General features: G+C 42.8%; 1 protein-coding gene across 2 annotated transcripts in view; it reads right to left on the bottom strand.

Annotated features, from left to right (window-relative positions):
• Positions 1-21,956, bottom strand: part of LOC124545435 (39S ribosomal protein L44, mitochondrial) — a 55,418-nt gene that overhangs the window by 17,614 nt on the left and 15,848 nt on the right. For both annotated transcript variants that reach the window (XM_047124353.1, XM_047124354.1), the window contains exons 3-4: positions 3,307-3,564; positions 3,135-3,219 (exon numbers count right to left, since the gene is read on the bottom strand). In XM_047124353.1, coding sequence (XP_046980309.1) covers positions 3,135-3,219; positions 3,307-3,564 — 343 coding nt within the window. The remainder of the gene's footprint in view (positions 1-3,134; positions 3,220-3,306; positions 3,565-21,956) is intronic.

Raw genomic sequence — 21,956 nt, 5'->3', positions numbered from 1 at the left:
GATTGCACACACTTTTTCCAGTGCTTCTGCCATTGATGATAACATTTGTGGAACTCATCTTCTGTAATATCCTCCAAGACCCTCGCCACAGCTTTTTGGACATCTTTTGCTGTTTGAAAATGGTGTCCCTTGACGGCCGTTTTGACTCTTGGAAATAGAAAAATGTCACACGGGGCGATATCTGGTGAATAAGGTGACTGTGGTACTACTGAAATTTGTTTTGAGGTTAAAAATTGCTGTACTGACAGCTGTATGGGGTGGCGCACTTTTCATACCAAGATTTTCAGTTATCATTAGACGAACCGTTTCTCAATTGATCTTCAGTTCTTCTGCAATCATTTTCATGGATAATCTTCGATCTGATGGTACGAGTTCACGCACCCTGGCCAAGCTGACATCCGTCCGTGAGGCTGATGGTCATCCACTGCGGTCTTCATCTTCAACATTTGTTCTGCCTTCACTAAACATTTTATGCCAACAAAAAACTTGAGCTCTTGATATAATCTCCTCTCCAAAAGCCTTCTGAAGCTTACCATAAGTTGTCATCGCGTTTTCACCCAATTTAACACAAAAAGAAATGGCGTACCGTTGGGCTATATTATGCGTTTCCATTTCCGTGATGAGAGACACAAACACGTGTTAACTTATTACAGCACAACTCATGACTGAGCAGTTGCATGGATGTGCCACTTGGACTAGAAGCAGTTTATAGACCAAGGTCAAAGAAATTGTGCCTATGCAAGCCTGGAGGGTTGCCACATCTTGCAAAGAAAATCAGTCTCATTACTTTATTGTCGCACCTCGTATATTCCCATACAGGTTAGATTTTATACTTGAAAGTCACTTGTCTGGTATCAACAGAGACATTCAATATTGCAGTGCCTGTGCTATTCTGATTACAATGCACAGTGCCTTTGGACATGCATGCATGCATGCATAACCTCTGCTGCCTTTTCTCTCAAGGCTACTCCTTCATCTTCTGTTGTGTTTCTTACTCTTGTTTCAGTCAATTGTTGCCTAATACTCCGTTTCAAATTCTAAACAACCACTCATTCTTTCAGCTTTTCCCGTGCCATCTCTTCAATTTACTCTCTTTCTTCAGTTTTAATCTGCAGTTCTGAACCACATTTTACGGTTAAAGTTCACATCTGCCACTGGTTTCTAAACCTCTGCCTCAGCATTAATAATCTATGAGTATTTGGGATCTTCTTGTTTCCAGGTCTGTTCTACGTATATAACCACCTTACAATGACTATCAACCCACGGAATAGTGATGATTAAATTGTGTTTTGTGCAGAACTGTACCAGGTAGCTCCATCTTTCAAATCCCCCCCCCCCTCCCCCCCCGGCCGTGTTCTCCGATTATTTTTCCTTCAGTTCTGACTGTCGTATTCCGGTCCTCCCAAAAAATAAGTTTTCATTTCCATTAATTATCTTAATAGTTTGTTTTACCTCGTCATACATTCTTACAATACCTTCAACTGCGGAGCCAGCTGGCATATAAACTTGTACCATTGTGGTGAGTATGGCTTTGTGTTTACGTTGGCTATGATTATGCATTCACACCAGTGTTCATAGTAGCTTATCCATATTCCTCTTTCTTATTCATTGTTAGACCTACTCCTGCACGATCTCTCTTTGACTTTGTATTTATAACCCCGTACTAACCTGACGAATAGCCCTGTTCTTTCTATCACCAGACTTCACTAAGTCCTACTACATTCAGCATCAACCTACCCATTTCAGTTTTTAAATTCTCTAACCTCCCCACTCAATTAATGGATATCAGATTCTTCACTCCAAGCCGCAGAACACATTTTGTTTTTCCAGGGCAGTCCCTGTTCGGAGATGGCCGGGGGAGGGGGGGGGGGGACTATGTTATTTCAAGAATACTTTATCCAAGAGGAAGCCATAACCATTTAATCACGCAGTAGAGCTGCATGCCCTTGAGAAATATAATGGCTGTGGTTTCTCACTGCTTTCAGCTGTTTTCAGTACCAGCACAGCAAGGCCATATTGGCTTTTGTTACAAGGTCAGATTAGTCACTTATCCAGACTGTTGTCCTGTAACTGCTGGAAAGCCTGCCACTCCTCTTCAGAAACCAATGGTTAGTCCGACCTCCCCACTTATAAACCTCTCTTGTGGTTTCACCTGCAGTACAACTATATGTATCCTTGAGGCATGCAGGCCACCCCACCTCAGCGAAGTCCTAGTTCATGGTGGATTTTAAAGATTAATGCTCAAAAAACTGAATCAAATATTAAAGCAGCAAATGAAGAATGCCAAATGAAAGAAATCTAGAGGGCACAATAAATTACAAACCAAAGAGAGAAAATAAAGATGTAGTGCACAAGTGCGGAAGAAAACTAGGCTCAAGAGAAGTTGTGGGAGGACAGAAGAAAATGTTAGCTCCATTGATGTTGGAAACCGCTAAGAAGAAGAAGAAGAAGAAGAAAATGATGATCATGATGGGAAAAACAGATATTAAGATAATGGTACCACCAGTAAGAAAAACTGTGAACCACATAGTCTAAATATGTACGTGAAATAAGAGAAAAAGAAAAATTACCAGCAGTGTCATATGAACATCTCATTTAGTTTTTACTTTAAAAAAAAACTGAACTGCAGGAATCCAACTAGATCTGCATAACTGCATGGTGAGAAGCACACTGGCATGAACTACTGGCTTTGAAAAACCTGTAGTGGTGGTAAAAAGGAAATTAAAAAATCTCTGTAGTGGTGGTAAAAAGGAAATTTAAAAAATCAATGCTGGGGCCGAATACAGCATGTACTGACAGCATACTTAGGTGGGCGGAATTTCAAAGATGATGATGTTCAAGAGGCTGTTTAGGGGAGACTGCATAACATTTATGTGACAGTTTCCCTGCTAGAAAAATGCTGTACATCCAGCAATCAGTATGTGGCAGGTACCCTCTAAACTCATCTCAAAAAGTAAGAAAACATGTTGCTGCAGAACTATTTTCTGTGCTTCGTATTTTCACATCCCCTATACAACTCATATTTTGCCACTATAACAGAATGAAAATATTTCAAAATTACTATTTAATTTACAAGTAAGTGACAAATATTGTAATAATAAGAACAGATATAAAGAAATTATTGATGTACTCACAGCAGAAAGAATAAGATCTTCCGTTCCAATAAGCTTTGAGATAGAAGCCAACGTGCTATCTGTCATCAGGAACTTGCAAATGGCTCTGTAATGACATCACACACATTTCAAAAGAGCATACACAGAATGAATAGTAAAATGAAATCTCTGACTATTGCTTTAATACACTTACACAACACCTTCTTCTGGTAATTTAGGCAAAGATTCTCTCACATAAATCTCTATGTAGTTTTTCATGAACTTCATGCCTTCTTTTGCCAATTCTTGGTTGTCAGTAAGTGCTAGCTTGGGATCTTCAATACCTAGCTGCTCCTGCTTCATTTCCTCTTGAACAATGTAAGAGCGTGTTGTAAACGCTTGCTGCAGTAACGTCCTGTCAAAATCTTCCTTCAGGCGCTTGCCAAATGCAAAGATTTCAGCATGATAATTCCTGTAATTTTATTATTGCTTTGAACATTGTAAAATTCTGGCAAATAAAATTAAAAGTCTGCACATTACAGGATAATATTTGTGCAACAAAAAGGCTTCCACAGTGTTGGGACTGAACCAAAGCCTGTATTTTATGATCTAAAGATGGAATGAGACCAGTCATCTTGTTAGAAAAATATATGACTTTGATGGATGGTTAAATTATTCTAGTAATATCTATGAATTTATGGAGAAATAAGGAAAACAAACAGTATCATATATTGTTTTGGATATTTCAAACAACTATGACAGATGGATGAAAATGAAATATTACAATTCTTTAGCAGGAGATGCATGGAAACAGAGTGTGCCCACCAAACAATACAAGATTTTCAAACTTTCTGGTAAATAAAAGTCAATAAAATACTGAGTAATAAATAACATACCTCCCTCACATCTAATGTATAATGTGTTGGATCCATCATCCACAAATAACTCCTGAGGCATACATGTACGCATCACACACACAAAATAAGAATTTCGAGCAGACAATACTCTATTGCCAGAGTACTCCATGTGAAATATTTTAATAGTAAAATTAATATCAGTGAACAGTTGCACTGATGGTTTTCTATATCAAGCTTCAAGAATATAGTGTACTCAACAACAACTAAACATCTCTGCATGGAAGTTTCCTCAGCACATATTACTGTCAGTTCACAAATTAATGATATAGTGGAATGGGAAAACATCATTTACTTAGTACACTTGACTGTGGGATGCCTCATGTGATGTGTGTGAAGAAGAAAATAAAAATGTTTTTTGGCCAAGAGTCTTCTAAAAACAATTTCTGCTTGTTCCTAAAATGCCAGCCATGTAACTTATAGAACTGAAATTTGTTACTACCATGCTGTTATGCAGTCTCCCCTAAACAGCCTCTTGAACATCATCATCTTTGAAATTCCGCCCACCTAAGTATGCTGTCAGTACATGCTGTATTCAGCCCCAGCATTGATTTTTTAAATTTCCTTTTTACCGTTCCAGAGCATAGGTGGACTCCTGAATGGACACTACCAAAGGATGGCAAGGGTAGCACTGGTTGATAGCTTGTAGGCTGCTCAAGGAGTCAGTACACAGGAGAAATGACTCGCCAGGATATGAGAGGATGTTCTCAAGAGCACGAGATATGGCCGTCAGCTCTGCAGTGAAAACACTGCAGCCATCTGGCAAGGAGTGCTGTTCAATACGTCCTCCATGAACATATGCAAAGCCTACATGACCATCAGCCATCAAGCTGTCACTGTAAACCACTTTATGGCCCTGGTACATGTCGAGAATCGAGGGGAACTGATAACGGAGAGCTGTGGGGTTAACGGAGTCCTCAGAGCCATGCAAAAGGTCCAGAAAAATCTGTAGCCTATGTGTACACCATGGAGGTGCACGTGAATGGACCTCGAGGAGAGGTGGTAACAGGAAGAACTCCAGTTCAGACAGAAGGGACTGGACGCGAACCAGAATCATAAGCCCTGACCTGGGCCACCAATGCGGGAGATGAACCGCCGTGGATGGGAAAAGGAGACAGTAATTCGGATGCCCAGGAGAACTGTGAACGCGTGCAACGTAACTGGCGAGAAGTTGTGCACGCCTAACCTTCAATGGAGGGACTCCAGCCTCCACCAGGACACAGGTCACCAGACTCGTTCTAAAAACTCCTGTCGCTAGGCGAACGCCACAGTGGTGCACTGGGTCGAGCAAACGCAATGCTGCGGGCGCCGTCAAAATGTAAACTACACTCCCATAGTCAAGGCAGGATTGAACAAGGGCTCTGCAGAGCTGCAGCAGTGTAGAGCGATCTGCACCCCAATTGGTGTTGCTCAGGCAGCGGAGGGCACTGAAATGCTGCCAGCACTTCTTAAGCTGATGAAGGCGAGGTAGTGATGGTGCTCTCCCGCCATTGCGATGGAAAGACGCCATCGCACCAGATCCAGTTGAAGATGATGAGGAGATGTCGCTTGTATTCAGACAAGGGATGTTTAATCATCTGACCATGGATCCGATCTGGTCCAGGACCTGTGTCAGAGCAATGTGCAAGAGCGCTGAGGAACTCCCACTCTGTAAATGGGCCGTTATGGGGTTCAATGTGGTGTGTAGTGAATGAGAGGTCTTTCCTTCCATCTGCCATTTGAGGGTGCAAAAGTATGGGGGGTAGTTCTCTGACGCAGAGGCTCAAGCTTAGTGCACAGCAAAGTTCTCGGCAATCGCGTTTGCGTCGATAGATAACATGCTATTGATGTTAGTGCCAGGGACACCTGTTGGGGTCTGGTACCCCAAAAAGACGTCTGATCTTGTCCAGACTTGGGAAGGTGATGTACGGCACCCAATGGTCAACACATACCTCTCCCAACACTCCTGTTTCCGTCGTTTTATAAGTTGGCGAATGTGGGCACAGAGCCATTTAAAGGCCACTACGTGCTCTAGGGAAGGGTGCCGCTTATGTCGCTGTAGAGCTCACCGACAATCTTTAATTGCTTCAGCAACTTCCGGTGACCACCAAGGGACTGTCTTTCACCGGGGGCACCCTAAAGAACGAGGGATCGTGTTTTCCGCCGCAGAAACGGTTGTTGTAGTGACCTGCTCGTATTTCTTAGCATTGAAGTTAGACCTTGACCACTTAGAGACTACTGGTGTTCAACCACCAGCAAAAGATGATATGCTACACTCCATGGCATGTCTTCCGCTCTGATGGCACTCAATCCAACTAGGGGCCCTCCCCAGCCACAGCAAAGGCCACTTGGCAGGATGGTCATTGCTGGGAGTCCTGATGCCCCAGGGTGACAGGCATCTACTCCTTGGCATATGCGGGGAGTTAGTGGCGCAGGCATCAGCAGAGCAATCCCTGTGTGGTCAGAGGCTACAATCAACAGGGTACATGGTGGCCCCACCACAACGGACTGGCTACCATGCTGGATATCAGGCGCAAACAAGCTAAGAAGTCCGTTATCATCAAGAGTGCAGAAAGTGATACGACATAGAGGATGGAGGAAAATGCACCCAGGAGGGTGACCTCGCCCAACAGCTGGAGAATGAGCGAAAGTGCAGATCCACGTCGATGAAGAATGTGAAAGGTCTCAACGCATGATAGACACTATGCACCATGTAAGGTGCCCTTTCCCCAGATATTGAAAAATGAAGGTCAAACCCTACAGGGGACCATCACATAAAGGCTGAAATGTGTGAGACTCCTTTTAGTCATCTGTTACGACAGGCAGGAATACCTCAGGCCTGTTTTAACCCCCAGACCCGCAGGGAGGAAAATAAGAATAATGAACCGAACTGATAAAAAAAGGGTACTGGAAGAAAGGATATAAGAAGAAAATCCTGTTTTCCCACGAAGAAGTGTCATAAGAATGTCATACTGCCTCTAGCAACCCAACAAATAACAAATCAAAGAAAGAAAATGAGCATGTTAACCCATGCATTTGACAGTTATGAAGAAATATGGTGCCGATACCTAGCAATTAAAGATCACAACTTTACACCAAAAAAGAAGGTTTTTATACAATGACGAAAGATGACCGATTGCTTTAGCGGATGGTGACCAGCAACTACGCAGTTATTTCCAGCTCAAGAGACAACTGTTCAACCATTTCACAGCTTCACTCAGAGTTATGGCAGTCAGTACAGTCCACACTATGATGTGGCATGTTGCACAGGAAATGTGGCTAAAATGCATGAACACCAAAATATTTTTAATTTTTCTGTTTTATGTGACGTTGTGTGTTGAAACACAAAGGATTTTGTTCCAAGTAGCAATTTCCTAAGCAAATACTGGTAACTGTTGTGAATTAATGAAGTGTCGTTCATATATTATTCATTAAATTGTATGGCCAGATGGAAAACCAGTTCTAAGCAAAGAAGGGAAGGCAGGAGTAGTACATAGAGGGTCTATACAAGGTGATGTTCTTGAGTACAATATTATGGAAATGGAAGAGGACATAGGTGAAGATGAAATGGGAGATACGATACTGCGTGAAGAATCTGACAAAGCACTGGAAGATCTAAGTTGAAACAAAGCCCCGGGAGTAGACAACATTCCAATAGAACTACTGATAGCCTTGGGAGAGCCAGCCCTGACAAAACTCTACCTTCTGGTGAGCAAGATGTATGAGACAGGCAAAATACCCCCAGACTTCACGAAGAATATAACAACTCCAATCCCAAAGAAAATATGAGTTCACAGGTGTGAAAATTACCGAACTATCAGTTTAATAAGGCACAGATGCAAAATACTAACGCGAATTCTTTACAGACGAATGGAAAAACTAGTAGAAGCCAACCTCGGGGAAGATCAGTTTGGATTCTGTAGAAATATTGGAACATGTGAGGCAACACTGACCTTACGACTTATCACAGAAGAAAGATCAAGGAAAGGCAACCTATGTTCCTTGCATTTGTAGACTTAGAGAAAGCTTTTGACAATGTTGTCTGGAATACTCTCTTTCAAATTCTGAAGGTGGCAGGGGTAAAATACAGGGAGCGAAAGGCTATTTACAATTTGTACAGAAACCAGATGGCAGTTATGAGAGTCGAGGGACATTAAAGGGAAGCAGTGGTTGGGAAGGGAGTGAGACAGGGTTGTAGCCTATCCCTGATGTTATTCAATCTGTATATTGAGCAAGCAGTAAAGGAAACAAAAGAAAAATTTGGAGTAGGTATTAAAATCCTTGGAGAAGAAATAAAAACTTTGAGGTTCGCCGATGACATTGTAATTCTGTCAGAGACAGCAAAGGACTTGGAAGAGCAGTTGAACGGAATGGACAGGGTCTTGAAAGGAGGATATAAGATTAACATCAACAAAAGCAAAATGAGGATAATGGAATGAAGTCAAATTAAGTAGTGTGATGCTGAGGGAGTTAGATTAGGAAATGAGACACTTAAAGTAGTAATGAGTTTTGCTATTTGGGGAGCAAAATAACTGATGATGGTTGAAGTAGGGAGGATATAAAATGTAGATTGGGAATGGCAAGGAAAGTGTTTCTGAAGAAGAGAAATCTGTTAACATTGAGTAATAGATTTAAGTGTCATGAAGTCCTTTCTCAAAGTATTTGTATGGAGTGTAGCCATGTTGGATGTGAAATGTGGACAATAAATAGTTTAGACAAGAAGAGAATAGAAGCTTTAGAAATGTGGTGCTACATAAGAATGCTGAAGATTAGATGGGTAGATCACATAACTAATGAGGAGGTACTGTATAGAATTGGGGAGAAGAGGAATTTGTGGCACAACTTGTCTAGAAAAAGGGATTGGTTGGTAGGACATGTTCAGAGGCATCAAGGGATCACCAATTTAGTATTGGAGGGCAGCGTGGAGGGTAAAAATCGTAGAGGGAGACCAAGGATGATTACACTAAGCAGATTCAGAAGAATGTAGGGTACAGAAGTTACTTGGGAATGATGAAGCTTGCACAGGATAGAGTAGCATGGAGAGCTGCATCAAACCAATCTCTGGACAAGACCACAACAACAACAAACAACATGGCAATACTGCCAAGAAAAATAGAAGATATTTTACGAGTTGACGGAACAAACAATTACTGATCTGATGGCAAAGATAGTACAATGTCTATTTAAAAACAACAAACGAAAATATAGATCAACGCTCCTATACGTTAGAGGAACATACTGCTGAGTCACCTCAGTAAAAGGTTCAGATAAATCAACAAATAGCAGAATTAAAATACACTATACTAAATTTTAAAGGCAAGTAAGATTCTGAGATAATTAAGCACTGTGATTTTGTTAGGGATGAGGTAAATGAACACACACACAGTCTGTGGCCCATGCAGCTGTTCAAATGGGAAATGTCAGAGACTATTATTCCTGAGCTGCAGTGTAAGTCTTTTAATATTTGTAAATATGTTCGAGTGCTGGTTTTACAATTTGCTACAGAGTTTTACTGGTCCTACCAGTTAATTTCAGGAAAGGAACACAGCTCAAACCAAGACACAATGTTAGTACAGTCGTACAGTAAGAAGATAAATACTTTGAAAGATCAGCTACTGAATTAATAGAGCTTGATAACGTTAAGAAATTAATCATTTTGTGTGTGCTTTGATCTCAGAGTGGTAGAGTGGACTCTTTTTTCAATAAAATAACAGAAAGATAAAATCTTATGTACAAAAGTCAACATAATTCCATATGGACACAAACACAAGTATCGTAAATGAATCTAGTAGCACACTCATAAATATCCCTCAAGAGTTTTGGAATGTCGCTGTTGGTCAATAGTGCAACAAGGGTTACTACATCATCAGTAATTGCCTATGTGGCCGTGTATGCGGACAGGAAAAAGTGTGCTGTAGGTATCAGAGATCTTGATTATCGGACCATTTCTGCCAAACAATAATGTTAAAATTGGGTATGGAAAAATTCCCTAAATTGCAAGTTTACAAATGAGATTTATCAGAAATCAAAGTACAAGATTTTCAAAAGAATTATTAAACTTAGTCTAGGACGAAGTGTATAGAGAAACCAACATAAATGTGAAATTCTCTAAATACTCGACATTATTTAAACTGAACTTTGAAAAAGCATTTCGTATTTCAGTTCCATGAAAGAATCATAATGAGACAGGGTTCTTAAATTTCTGTCATAGGTACAAAAATATACACTCCTGGAAATGGAAAAAAGAACACATTGACACCGGTCTGTCAGACCCACCATACTTGCTCCGGACACTGCGAGAGGGCTGTACAAGCAATGATCACACGCACGGCACAGCGGACACACCAGGAACCGCGGTGTTGGCCGTCGAATGGCGCTAGCTGCGCAGCATTTGTGCACCGCCGCCGTCAGTGTCAGCCAGTTTGCCGTGGCATACGGAGCTCCATCGCAGTCTTTAACACTGGTAGCATGCCGCGACAGCGTGGACATGAACCGTATGTGCAGTTGACGGACTTTGAGCGAGGGCGTATAGTGGGCATGCGGGAGGCCAGGTGGACGTACCGCCGAATTGCTCAACACGTGGGGCGTGAGGTCTCCACAGTACATCGATGTTGTCGCCAGTGGTCGGCGGAAGGTGCACGTGCCCGTCGACCTGGGACCGGACCGCAGCGACGCACGGATGCACGCCAAGACCGTAGGATCCTACGCAGTGCTGTAGGGGACCGCACCGCCACTTCCCAGCAAATTAGGGACACTGTTGCTCCTGGGGTATCGGCGAGGACCATTCGCAACCGTCTCCATGAAGCTGGGCTACGGTCCCGGACACCGTTAGGCCGTCTTCCGCTCACGCCCCAACATCATGCAGCCCGCCTCCAGTGGTGTCGCGACAGGCGTGAATGGAGGGACGAATGGAGACGTGTCGTCTTCAGCGATGAGAGTCGCTTCTGCCTTGGTGCCAATGATGGTCGTATGCGTGTTTGGCGCCGTGCAGGTGAGCGCCACAATCAGGACTGCATACAACCGAGGCACACAGGGCCAACACCCGGCATCATGGTGTGGGGAGCGATCTCCTACACTGGCCGTACACCACTGGTGATCGTCGAGGGGACACTGAAAAGTGCACGGTACATCCAAACCGTCATCAAACCCATCGTTCTACCATTCCTAGACCGGCAAGGGAACTTGCTGTTCCAACAGGACAATGCACGTCCGTATGTATCCCGTGCCACCCAACGTGCTCTAGAAGGTGTAAGTCAACTACCCTGGCCAGCAAGATCTCCGGATCTGTCCCCCATTGAGCATGTTTGGGACTGGATGAAGCGTCGTCTCACGCGGTCTGCACGTCCAGCACGAACGCTGGTCCAACTGAGGCACCAGGTGGAAATAGCATGGCAAGCCGTTCCACAGGACTACATCCAGCATCTCTACGATCGTCTCCATGGGAGAATAGCAGCCTGCATTGCTGCGAAAGGTGGATATACACTGTACTAGTGCCGACATTGTGCATGCTCTGTTGCCTGTGTCTATGTGCCTGTGGTTCTGTCAGTGTGGTCATGTGATGTATCTGACCCCAGGAATGTGTCAATTACGTTTCCCCTTCCTGGGACAATGAATTCACGGTGTTCTTATTTCAATTTCCAGGAGTGTAGATGTTGACTGCTGCTAAAAGTCATTTAATGAAAAATAATAAACAGTGCAGAGAATAAAAGCTAAGCAATCTGGGATATCATAAAAAGGAAACAGGGAGAGAGACAAACAAAGGCATAACAACATACTGTTAAAGGAGGAGGATAAATGATCCACATTACCTAGCAAACTATGAGAATGAGCATTTTTTGACTATTGCAGAGAAATTACAACAAAAATTCCCAAAAACAAATATGACACCTATAAACAATTATGCAGTAAGTACTATAAAATGATGCTGCTACCAACCAGAGAGCATGAAGTCTTTAAAAGTGAACAAAAACTACAAAATAAAGTCAGTAGAAGTAGCGGTTATCAATGTGTGTAGTGAAACAATGCATAGAGAGTACACAAGCTTCCTTAACAAACACAATAAATAAATCGTTCATGTCAGGGAAACTTCTAGAATATTCAAACAAGTAGGGGTTGTACATCAGATAAAGAAAGGTAATGCATAAGACAGAGAAAACTACTGACCTATTTCCCTGCTGTCTCCATTTTCAAAAATAGTAGAATCAATTATGAAAGAGAGATTAATGAGTTACATGGACAAATACAATATTTTAAGTGAATCACAGTTTGGTTGCTAAGATTCTACTAAATAAGCTAGATGCACTAGGAACAAGAGGGGTAGCTTATGACTGGTTCTGATCATACCTACCCACATAAGGTGCAAGCAGAGATGACACATACCTTAAATAACTCTAAACCTTCAATAAAACACTTATCAGAGCCAAAATGCATGTATGTAAGAGTTCCTATGGGCAGAATTTTAGGACCAATGCTGTTACAATATACATCAATGACTTTCCAACAGTGTTCCGATGACAGCAATATTACAGCCACTGAGAGAACAAGAGAACTGCTTGCAGAGAAAACGAATGAAACTCACAAGTTTACAATTAGTCAATAAGCAATAAAATGCTGTGAAAATAAAGAAACAAATGCAATGAATTTCCGTTCGAAGAAGCAAAATGACACTGATAAATAAAAATGCATCTCTGTGGACAGTGTATGAAATGCAAAATTTCTAGGAATGAATATTGATTTTCAATTGAAGTGGTGTGAATACACAATTGATACTTGCAAACAGAGTGTCATCAACATGTTATGCCATTAGTGTCCTGTCATAAGTGTGTAACAGTCAGTGTCTTTTAGTTACATACAATTCACATGTACATTCAATTCTTTATTTATAGCTAAGGCATTCTTCTCTGGGGAACAAATGCAAAAAAAATTAACACAATTTTTAAACCACAGAAAAACGGTCATAAGAATAATAATCAAAACTAGTAGTCGACCTCATTGTAAAGATCAGTTCAAAACACTGTGGATTATAGCTGCACCATTGTGAATATATTTACCAAAAAGTTACACACATCAAAAATAACAGTGGTGATCACAGCACAATGATCATGGAACGAGATCTACGAGGGCATGCTTGAAAGTATTGCCTCCAAAGTTTTTATTCTGTTCTCAATACCAACTGATACATTACATATCATACATTTTACTCGGTTAACTTTCCCACTTCACTGATGCAAGCTGCAAACCCCTGTTGTTGGAGGACTCCTAGTTGTTGTGTGTAACATGTTGGCGTGTAACATAACTGTGACGCTGCATGAGAAGCAGCGTCTGTAACAGCATTTCTGAAAGCACGAATTCGAAGAGTTCATCTACACATGGAGCAACCTCTCCTTCAGGATGACAATGTCAGACCATGCATGAGTACTGCATTTGCAACAATCCAACACTTTGGGTTTACTGCCATTGACCATCCTCTATACAGTCCCGGCTTTGCCCCATCTGATTTTCATGTTTCCAAAACTTAAATAACACCTTCTAGAACATCTCCCTGACAGTGATGAAGCAGTGCAAGCAGAGGTGACATTGTGGCTCTGTCAACGAAGTGAAGGTATCAACAAACTGGTCTCTCGTTGGGAGAATACCAAAACAGAATAAACATGAAGCTCAAAACAGCATTTGCTACCAAAGAATAAAACTGTGCAATACATTACCAAAGGAGCGTAAAGAAATTGCTAAAATAAATTTATTTTAAAAAAGCAGTTAAAAAGTACTGTTAACTCAAACATTCTATACACTGAAGGATTAGGTACATAACACAAAACAGTGATTTGGTAAAAAATGTAAGACAAATTATAATAATGATAATAACGCATATAACATCCCACATAACACTTTTACATTATAGTTTTTCCTTTTCTGGAAAAACTTACTCCAAAATCTCTACAATGTATATACTAACACCTTATCCTCTTTTCTGAGTCAACATCTGACTTGTTATAGACAGACTGGTTGGATGCTTAAAGGGACCAAACTAGTGTGTCATCAGTCCCTTTGTCCTCGAACACATAGGTCTACATGACTGTAGATCAGAGAAAGCCTACCACGCAAAACCCAGGGAAAGAAAACCCCAAGGTCTACCGATGTCAGCAAAGCTGAGTTAAGGGACAAAAAGAAAAAAGGGACACAGAGGAAGAAAGGCAAGCAAGGTGCTCCACCTAGAGATCAGCCGGAAGCTCCTGAATGCAAGTGTAATGAGGGGACATACATCCTCCTGTCCCTGCCACTTACCAGAGGAACTCTACTTTTCGAGATTTCCTTGGAAGACGAACAAGTCTAACAGACCACACAGGGGGGAGGTTGGGGGGGGGGGGGGGGGAGCAGAAGAGGAGGTAGGGCCACCAAGCACAGACAGCTGCAGCCCAGTCTGGGCAGAGGAAGCAACTGAGTGTTCTGTCAATCCCTCAACAGGCTGATAAGGTTAAGTGGCCCTCCATTAAAGAGAATGGTAAAAGCCTGCTTCATGAATAAAACGTAAAACTAAGTCAGCTGCTGGGGCAATGTCTCTTCACACCAGGGGTAGCGAGTCAGGAAGATTAAGAGTGTGCCACAGGATGAGTAGGTTGGGATGGTCCAGCAAAATGTGGACCACCATCAAACGGGCGCCACATCGGCTATGCAATGAGTCCTCACTATGGAGGAGATGACCATGGGACAGTAAAGTATTGCCAATGCAGAGCAGGCAAAGGATGGTAGAGTCCTAGTGAGAGGTCTGCATGGAGGACCTCCACAGATTTGTAGTCTCCTTTATCACTCAATTCGTTTGGTGAAGTCAGTGTGAGCCATTCCATATTCCAGGCACATAAAACTTGACGGCATAATACCAATCGGAGGTCTGTTTATGGAATACTGATCTCAAGCGTCAGTTTATTGGTAGCCAGTTTGGCCAGGATCAGCAAGTTCATTCCTCACAGTCATGACATGGCCCGGGGTCTGGATGAAGAGCACTGAGCATCCTCACTGTTCAAGGGCATATAGGGAATCCTGGATAGATGTGTCCAAGGGATGGCAAGAGTAGCACTCGTTGAGAGCTTGCAGACTACTCAAGAGATGCTGCAGATGAAAAAGGACCCACCAGTGCAGGAACGGACACGCTCAGGAGCCTGAGAGACAGAAATCAACTCCGCAGCAAAAACACTACTGCCATATGGCAAGGAGAGCAGTTCAGTATGTCCGGCATGAGTGTAAGCAAAGTCTACAAAACTATCAACCATCGAGCCATCAGCTTAGATGATAGCTTCTGATGTGTGGGATACGCCAATGACGGAGAAAAATTTGTGGTGGAGGGCTTTGGAATGAACTGAGTCTTTTGGACCTTGAGATAGGTGCAGACGAAGCTGTGGCTGAGGGATGCACCATGGAAGTGGAAGAGGAAACAACTGAAGTTCAAAGAGGATAGACCTGATACAGATTGTAATCACTGACCAGGGCCACCATTGCAGAAACTGGATTACCTTGTTTGGAAAGAGGAGACGGTAGTTCGGATGCTTACGGGAGTTGCTGCTCAAAGGACTGGTTTGAAAGGCTCCTGTTGCAAGTCGAACCTCACAGTGATGTATTGGATCCAGTATCCACAACACTGAGGGTGATACCGAACCGTATGCCAAACTCCCATAATCGAGGCGGGATTGCACCAGGGCTTCATAAAGCTGTAGAAGGGTAGTGCGCTCTGCACCCCAGCTAATGTTACTCAGGCATTGCAACGTATTAAGGTCCAGCCAACAATTTCACTTAAGCTGGTAAATACGGGGAATCCAAGTCAACTGAGGATAGAAGACGTCCTAAAAAGTGATGTCTCCACCACACTGAGAAGTTGATTGTCAAGGTAAAGTTCTGGTTGTGAAAGAACGGTATGACATCGACAGAAATGCAAATCTTGGTGGTGGAAAATGAAAAGCCATTTTTGAGCGACATAGGCGAATGCAAGTGTATTTGTACGCAATGATTTTAATTTATTGTTATTTGTAATGATATTTATAGCTCTACAAGCCTGAAGTTTTGCCAGTCTCCAAGTAACGACTCCATTGGTAACATACAAGGAGAGTGATACTGAGGACCCCACAGCTGCTGCTAGATCATTGATGGCTACTAGAAAAAGGACACTCAGAACAGAGCCCTGCCAGGATCCCATTCTCTTGGATATAGAGTGTACTGTGGGAAACACTAACTCAAACCCAGAGCACAGTACAGTGTGACAGGAAGTTCTGGATAAAAATTGGGTGCGGACCCAGAGACTCCACTCACAGAAGATATCAAGGATGTGATGTCATATGCCTTTCCCAGGTTGAAAAATATAGCTGTAAGATGTTGCCATCGGGCAAAAGCTGTTCAGATGGCAGACGCTGTTCGGAGGGCAGACTCCAGGTAAACCAGATCATAAGTAGCAGAATGGCCTTGGTGAAAACCACACTGGGATAGAGCCAGAAGACCCTGAGACTCAAGGCACCAACACAGCCACCGGCTCACAATGCGTTCAAGCAACAATGACTCTGTTATTATTAACAAGATTGTAACGTACGTTTATAGAATTAATGGTAGGGTAGAGCGATTAACACTTGATGACAGAGCCAACAAAAAATATTTGAAGATCAGGGTGCATTGGAGAAAGTACGTTTAGCATGTAGTAATAAGTTAGGTCCATTTAGTTTAAGGCCAGATAAATCAGCCGGTGTTCCTTGGAGGAAATATAGTAGACGTAATCGATTTAAATTTGTTACGTACTGCAAGCCAGAGATGAGTGCTGATATAAGTAAAGTAAAGGGATGGCCTGATTTAGAAAATCTTTGTAAATGTAAGAACAAATTATTCCAAGGTGTTAATCCTTTTTATATCGGGTTGGAAATAGCTGGTGATGAACCTGCAAAGAATGGTGTTGTACAGAGTGAGGTTAAATATGTTGCATTTGTAGTTCGCAACAGCTTTTCGCGAATGATGCTGTAGTATACAGAGAAGTTGCAGCATTAGAAAATTGTAGCGAAATGCAGGAAGATATGCAGCGGATAGACACTTGGTGCAGGGAGTGGCAACTGTCCCTTAACATAGACAAATGTAATGTATTGCGAATACATAGAAAGAGGGATCCTTTATTGTATGATTATATGATAGCGGAACAAACACTGGTAGCAGTTACTTCTGTAAAATATCTGGGAGTATGCGTGCGGAACAATTTGAAGTGGAATGATCATATAAAATTAATTGTTGGTAAGGCGGGTACCAGGTTGAGATTCATTGGGAGAGTGCTTAGAAAATGTAGTCCATCAACAAAGGAGGTGGCTTACAAAACACTCGTTCGACCTATACTTGAGTATTGCTCATCAGTGTGGGATCCGTACCAGATCGGTTTGACGGAGGAGATAGAGAAGATCCAAAGAAGAGCGGCGCGTTTTGTCACAGGGTTATTTGGTAACCGTGATAGCGTTATGGAGATGTTTAATAAACTCAAGTGGCAGACTCTGCAAGAGAGGCGCTCTGCATCGCGGTGTAGATTGCTCGCCAGGTTTCGAGAGGGTGCGTTTCTGGATGAGGTATCGAATATATTGCTTCCCCCTACTTATACCTCCCGAGGAGATCACGAATGTAAAATTAGAGAGATTAGAGCGCGCACGGAGGCTTTCAGACAGTCGTTCTTCCCGCGAACCATACGCGACTGGAACAGGAAAGGGAGGTAATGACAGTGGCACGTAAAGTGCCCTCCGCCACACACCGTTGGGTGGCTTGCGGAGTATAAATGTAGATGTAGAATTATTTGGCAATAACATCCATCTCAAGAAGGTGCTTCCCTGGTTTCAAAACTGGGGAAATGCTGCTTTCTTGCCATTGTGATGGGAACTTACCCTCACTCCAAATGTGGTTAAAGATGCCAAGGATATGATGCTGACAATCCACTGGTAGGTGCTTGATCATTTGGTTGTGGATGCGGTCTGGCCCTAGGGCTATATCACGGCAGTGGGTGAGGACACTGATGAATTCCCACTCACTGAATGTGGCTCTAGGTGTCTTTTAGTAAAAGATAATTGCTTTCACGCCAACTGTTGTTTTAGGACATAAAAGGCAGGTTGATAATTTTCAGACGCTGACAACTGAGATCAGTGCAGAACAAAATGTTCAGTGATGGCATCTGGGTCAGTGTAGACAATGCCTTAGGTCTGATATTAGCACAAACCTGCGCAGGAGAGGCACATGGTCTGATGGTTGAAGCATACCATTCCCAGCATTCTTGCTTCTCTCTCTTCATTAAATGGCAGACCGGGCACGAAGTCGCTTAAGGGCAAGGAGTTGCTCCATCGATGAGTGCCACTTACAACATTCAAGAGCTCACCTTCTGTTTTGAGTGGCCTCTGCAATGTCCAAGAACCACCAAGGTACTGTCTTCCATCAGGGCAGGCCCAAGGAACAGGGGATCCCTAAATCCGCTGCCAAAAGAACGGCTATAGTTGTATTCTGGACTGCCTCATTGATATCTCCATGCGGCAGGGAGCCAAGATTGACACCAGATGTGAAAGCACCCCAGTCAGCACTGTTGAGAGCCCACATGGGCAGGCATCCACAGGAGTGACACTGAGGGATGGATAGGAAGATCAAAAAGTGGTCACTACCACAGGTCATTGTGGACCCTCCAGTGAATGGATGGGAGAAGACAAGGGCTGCAAATGGAAAAGTCTATGGTCTTGTGTCACAATGAAGAGTGTGGGGATACCAGTACTCAAAAGTCAAAGATCAATTCGTGCCAGTAAATTTTTGAGGTTTTTACCATGGCCAGTGACCATGGGTCCACCCCACAAAGGGTTATGGATATTAAAATCACCCAAGATTAGGAAAGGTGGAGGGAGCTGAAAAATCAATGCAAACAGTATGTTCTGAAACATTTCACAGTTGGGAGAGAGGTAAACATTACAGATGATGGTAATATCCTCAAATGCCCTTACCCAAACAGCCACAGCCTCCAAAGGTGTATTAGGAAGCACGAGTTCACTATATAGTGTGTCTAGCACATGTATGCAAACCCTGCCCTACACCCTGTCATAGGTAGCATGGTTCTTATAACATCCCCAGTACCCACAAAGGGCTGGGGTCTGCATTGCTGGAAACCAAGTCTCCTGAAGGTCAATGCAGAAGGCAGGTGATGTGCTTAAAAGATGTCATAGCTCACCCAGGGTAGTGGAAAAAACCAATATAATTCCACTGGAGAATAGTGTTGTTGATGTACTATGAGGACATGAAGGGGCCAAGGGGGGAGGTTATGTTTTAGGGTCACCTTCTGTCACTAGTTGAGAGGTTACAGCACCAATATTCAAATGTTCTGGGTTCCATTGTGTGATGTTAACAGGCACCTCAGGGGCCAACTCAATCTCCGCCTAGGTCACAGGAGTGGAACGAGTGGGATCTGGTGGTCACTAGAATGTCCTCCTTCTTGAAGGACCTTATCTGGTCTTTTCTCATCTTAGAGGATTGCAATGATTGCAAGAGCTCCTCTCAATCAGTTTCAGGTAAAGATGATATCACAAAGCCCTGCACAACTTGTAGCCTGCAGCCCCTTCAGCCACTGGCCGATGTCCAGTTGTCGACCGGCCTGGGGAGAAAAGCCAGAGGAAGGTGCTTTGTCTGCAGATGGGATGTGTCCTTCAGCCCCCTGTGTACACGATGGACTAAGTGTACAACCCATCACTCCAAGTTGGCACGTAACTGATCATCTGATTCTAAGAGCAAGTATCTGTAGAAAACGATGTCCCGAATTAAATTTAAACAGTTATCGGGAGTGATGGTTACCGGTATGTCAACCAGCTTGTTACAAGCTAGCAGTGCCTGCGACTGGGCAGGCGATGCCTTTTAGATCAGAACTGACCCACTTTCCTTTTAGAGATGACTGCCACTTCCCCAAACTTGTTTCTAAGTTCTCCACAAAGAACAAGGGCTTTGTGTCCAAGAAGGAATCACCACCAGTCCTTGTACAAACCAAGTATTGTGGAGAGTACTGCTCTGCTTGCCACTTAGCTCTATGTTCCTCCCATGGCATAGCCAGGGAAGGGAACATTTTAGGGTCGTATCTGTCTGCACACAGACTGCTGGATCCATATGGCCACCAATGGGAGATAACTTCATCTGCTTTTTTTTACCGCTGATCTATCATGGTGCCACCCACTCTGAATGGGGGTTCTCCCCATGGGTGCTGTCCAGCCTCAGCAATGGCTACCTGGCCAGTAATCCATTGCTCGGAGTCCCCGTGCCCCAGTCATGACAGGCACATACTCCTTGGCGCGCATGGGGAGTTTTCAGCGCAGGCACCAACAGCGTGATCCCTGAGTGGTCAGGTGGTTACCATCATGCACATACTTGACAACGCCCTCCACAACGGGATGGCTACTGTGTAGGATTTTGGGTGTATTACTGTATTAGGGAAAGATACACAGATGGAAAGGCACTAAGGTGGAGCACACACTGCACTGGGTGACCTTCCTTGCACAATCCACACTTTTTGGAATTTTGGAGAATTTTGAAAATTGGTGACGGTCAAACCCAACAATGGGGACCATGTGTGTATTTAATGAAAAAGTGTAGAATACGCTGGACGTAGCAACTCAAGGCCCAATAATAAACCAGGTCCAAGCAGGTTCGGCACCAAGAACACCTTCCGATGGAAAGGGAAAGGGGGAAAGGGAAGAATGCTGCAAAGGCTGGGGCCCTGTGAGAGCCAAGCACATACTCGCAAAAAATTTGTGAGCCTCCTTGAGGGACACTGTACAGGGATGCTGACCAGTTTTTCAGGTTGGAAAATGAGAAGTTGCTTTGCACAAAATGGTCCTGACATCAGCTGATGGTGTATGTAATGTTACGAAACAATGTGTGTTTAGTGTGTACACTTACTTGGAATGAGAAATAAATGAACAAAGGAGCAGTAACCTTTTATCATTATTTAATAACTTATTTATAAAACAGTACTGTACACTAGAGGTAAACCGAATGAGACAGCATTGTTTTAAATAGAGTAGTCTTACATTTGGTAGAGTGGAGGTTCCAGTTTTCATCTGGCCATCCTGATTTCAGTTTTTGGTGATTTCTCTGAATTATTGCAGGCGTGCCTGGATGGTTCTACTTTAAGGCCATGGCCTGCCCCATCTTTGTCATTCTAAACCTACGAAGTCTGTAAATGTCTCTTAATTTGAATTACTTTATTTTTCTTGTTCTTAAATTGAAATACTGAGACATATCAAATCTCCTTGTAAAATAGGCCTGCGGATAAATAAATTGAACAACAACCACAACAACCACCACCACTACTACTACTGCTACTACTACTTCTCTTGGCTATCTGTTTCCTGATGTCTTCACTTCACCTTCTCCAACTGCAGACATGGCACTTCAAACTTCTCTGAAACCTTTCTGATAGATTAGCTAGCCCTGCACGACCCTAAACTACTGTCCTATTTGAATTCATGTATTTCTCTCTACTGATTCACTGTAAGAGGAAACAAGTTCACGATAACGATAATGTACTGAACCTACAGTTGTACACCCTCAGACACCCAGCCTTCAGGTCACAAAGAGCGCATTATGTAGAATGTTTAGAGTCTTTTAACAATACAGTAAGTATATGCATAAAAAGGTGTATCAAATAACTTTCTTGCTCCTTCGGAGGGGTAAAAGACATTCTAAGAGTAATGAATAGGGTACAGATAAAACAGTTTTGTTAGACAACAGAAAGGATTTTGTATGAACATACTACCATATAGTAAAAATAGAGTAACAGTAAGACAGCAGCAGTGGTAGGTTGTTTTTGCTTTACATACAGATACAATAAAAGGCCTCTAAAAACAGGTATTGTAAACAGGTAAAATATAGTGCAAGAAGAAAGTGTTCATTTATGTATGAAGTAATAGGGACACTGAAAAACAATTTTTAGCTGTAAGAATGACAAATACATAAC

Source organism: Schistocerca americana, chromosome 8 (assembly GCF_021461395.2).
Source record: "Schistocerca americana isolate TAMUIC-IGC-003095 chromosome 8, iqSchAmer2.1, whole genome shotgun sequence".
In the NCBI taxonomy this organism is placed as follows: Eukaryota; Metazoa; Arthropoda; class Insecta; order Orthoptera; family Acrididae; genus Schistocerca; species Schistocerca americana.
The sequence above is the reverse complement of the archived record's forward strand: the minus strand, read 5'-3'. Positions and strand labels throughout refer to the sequence as shown.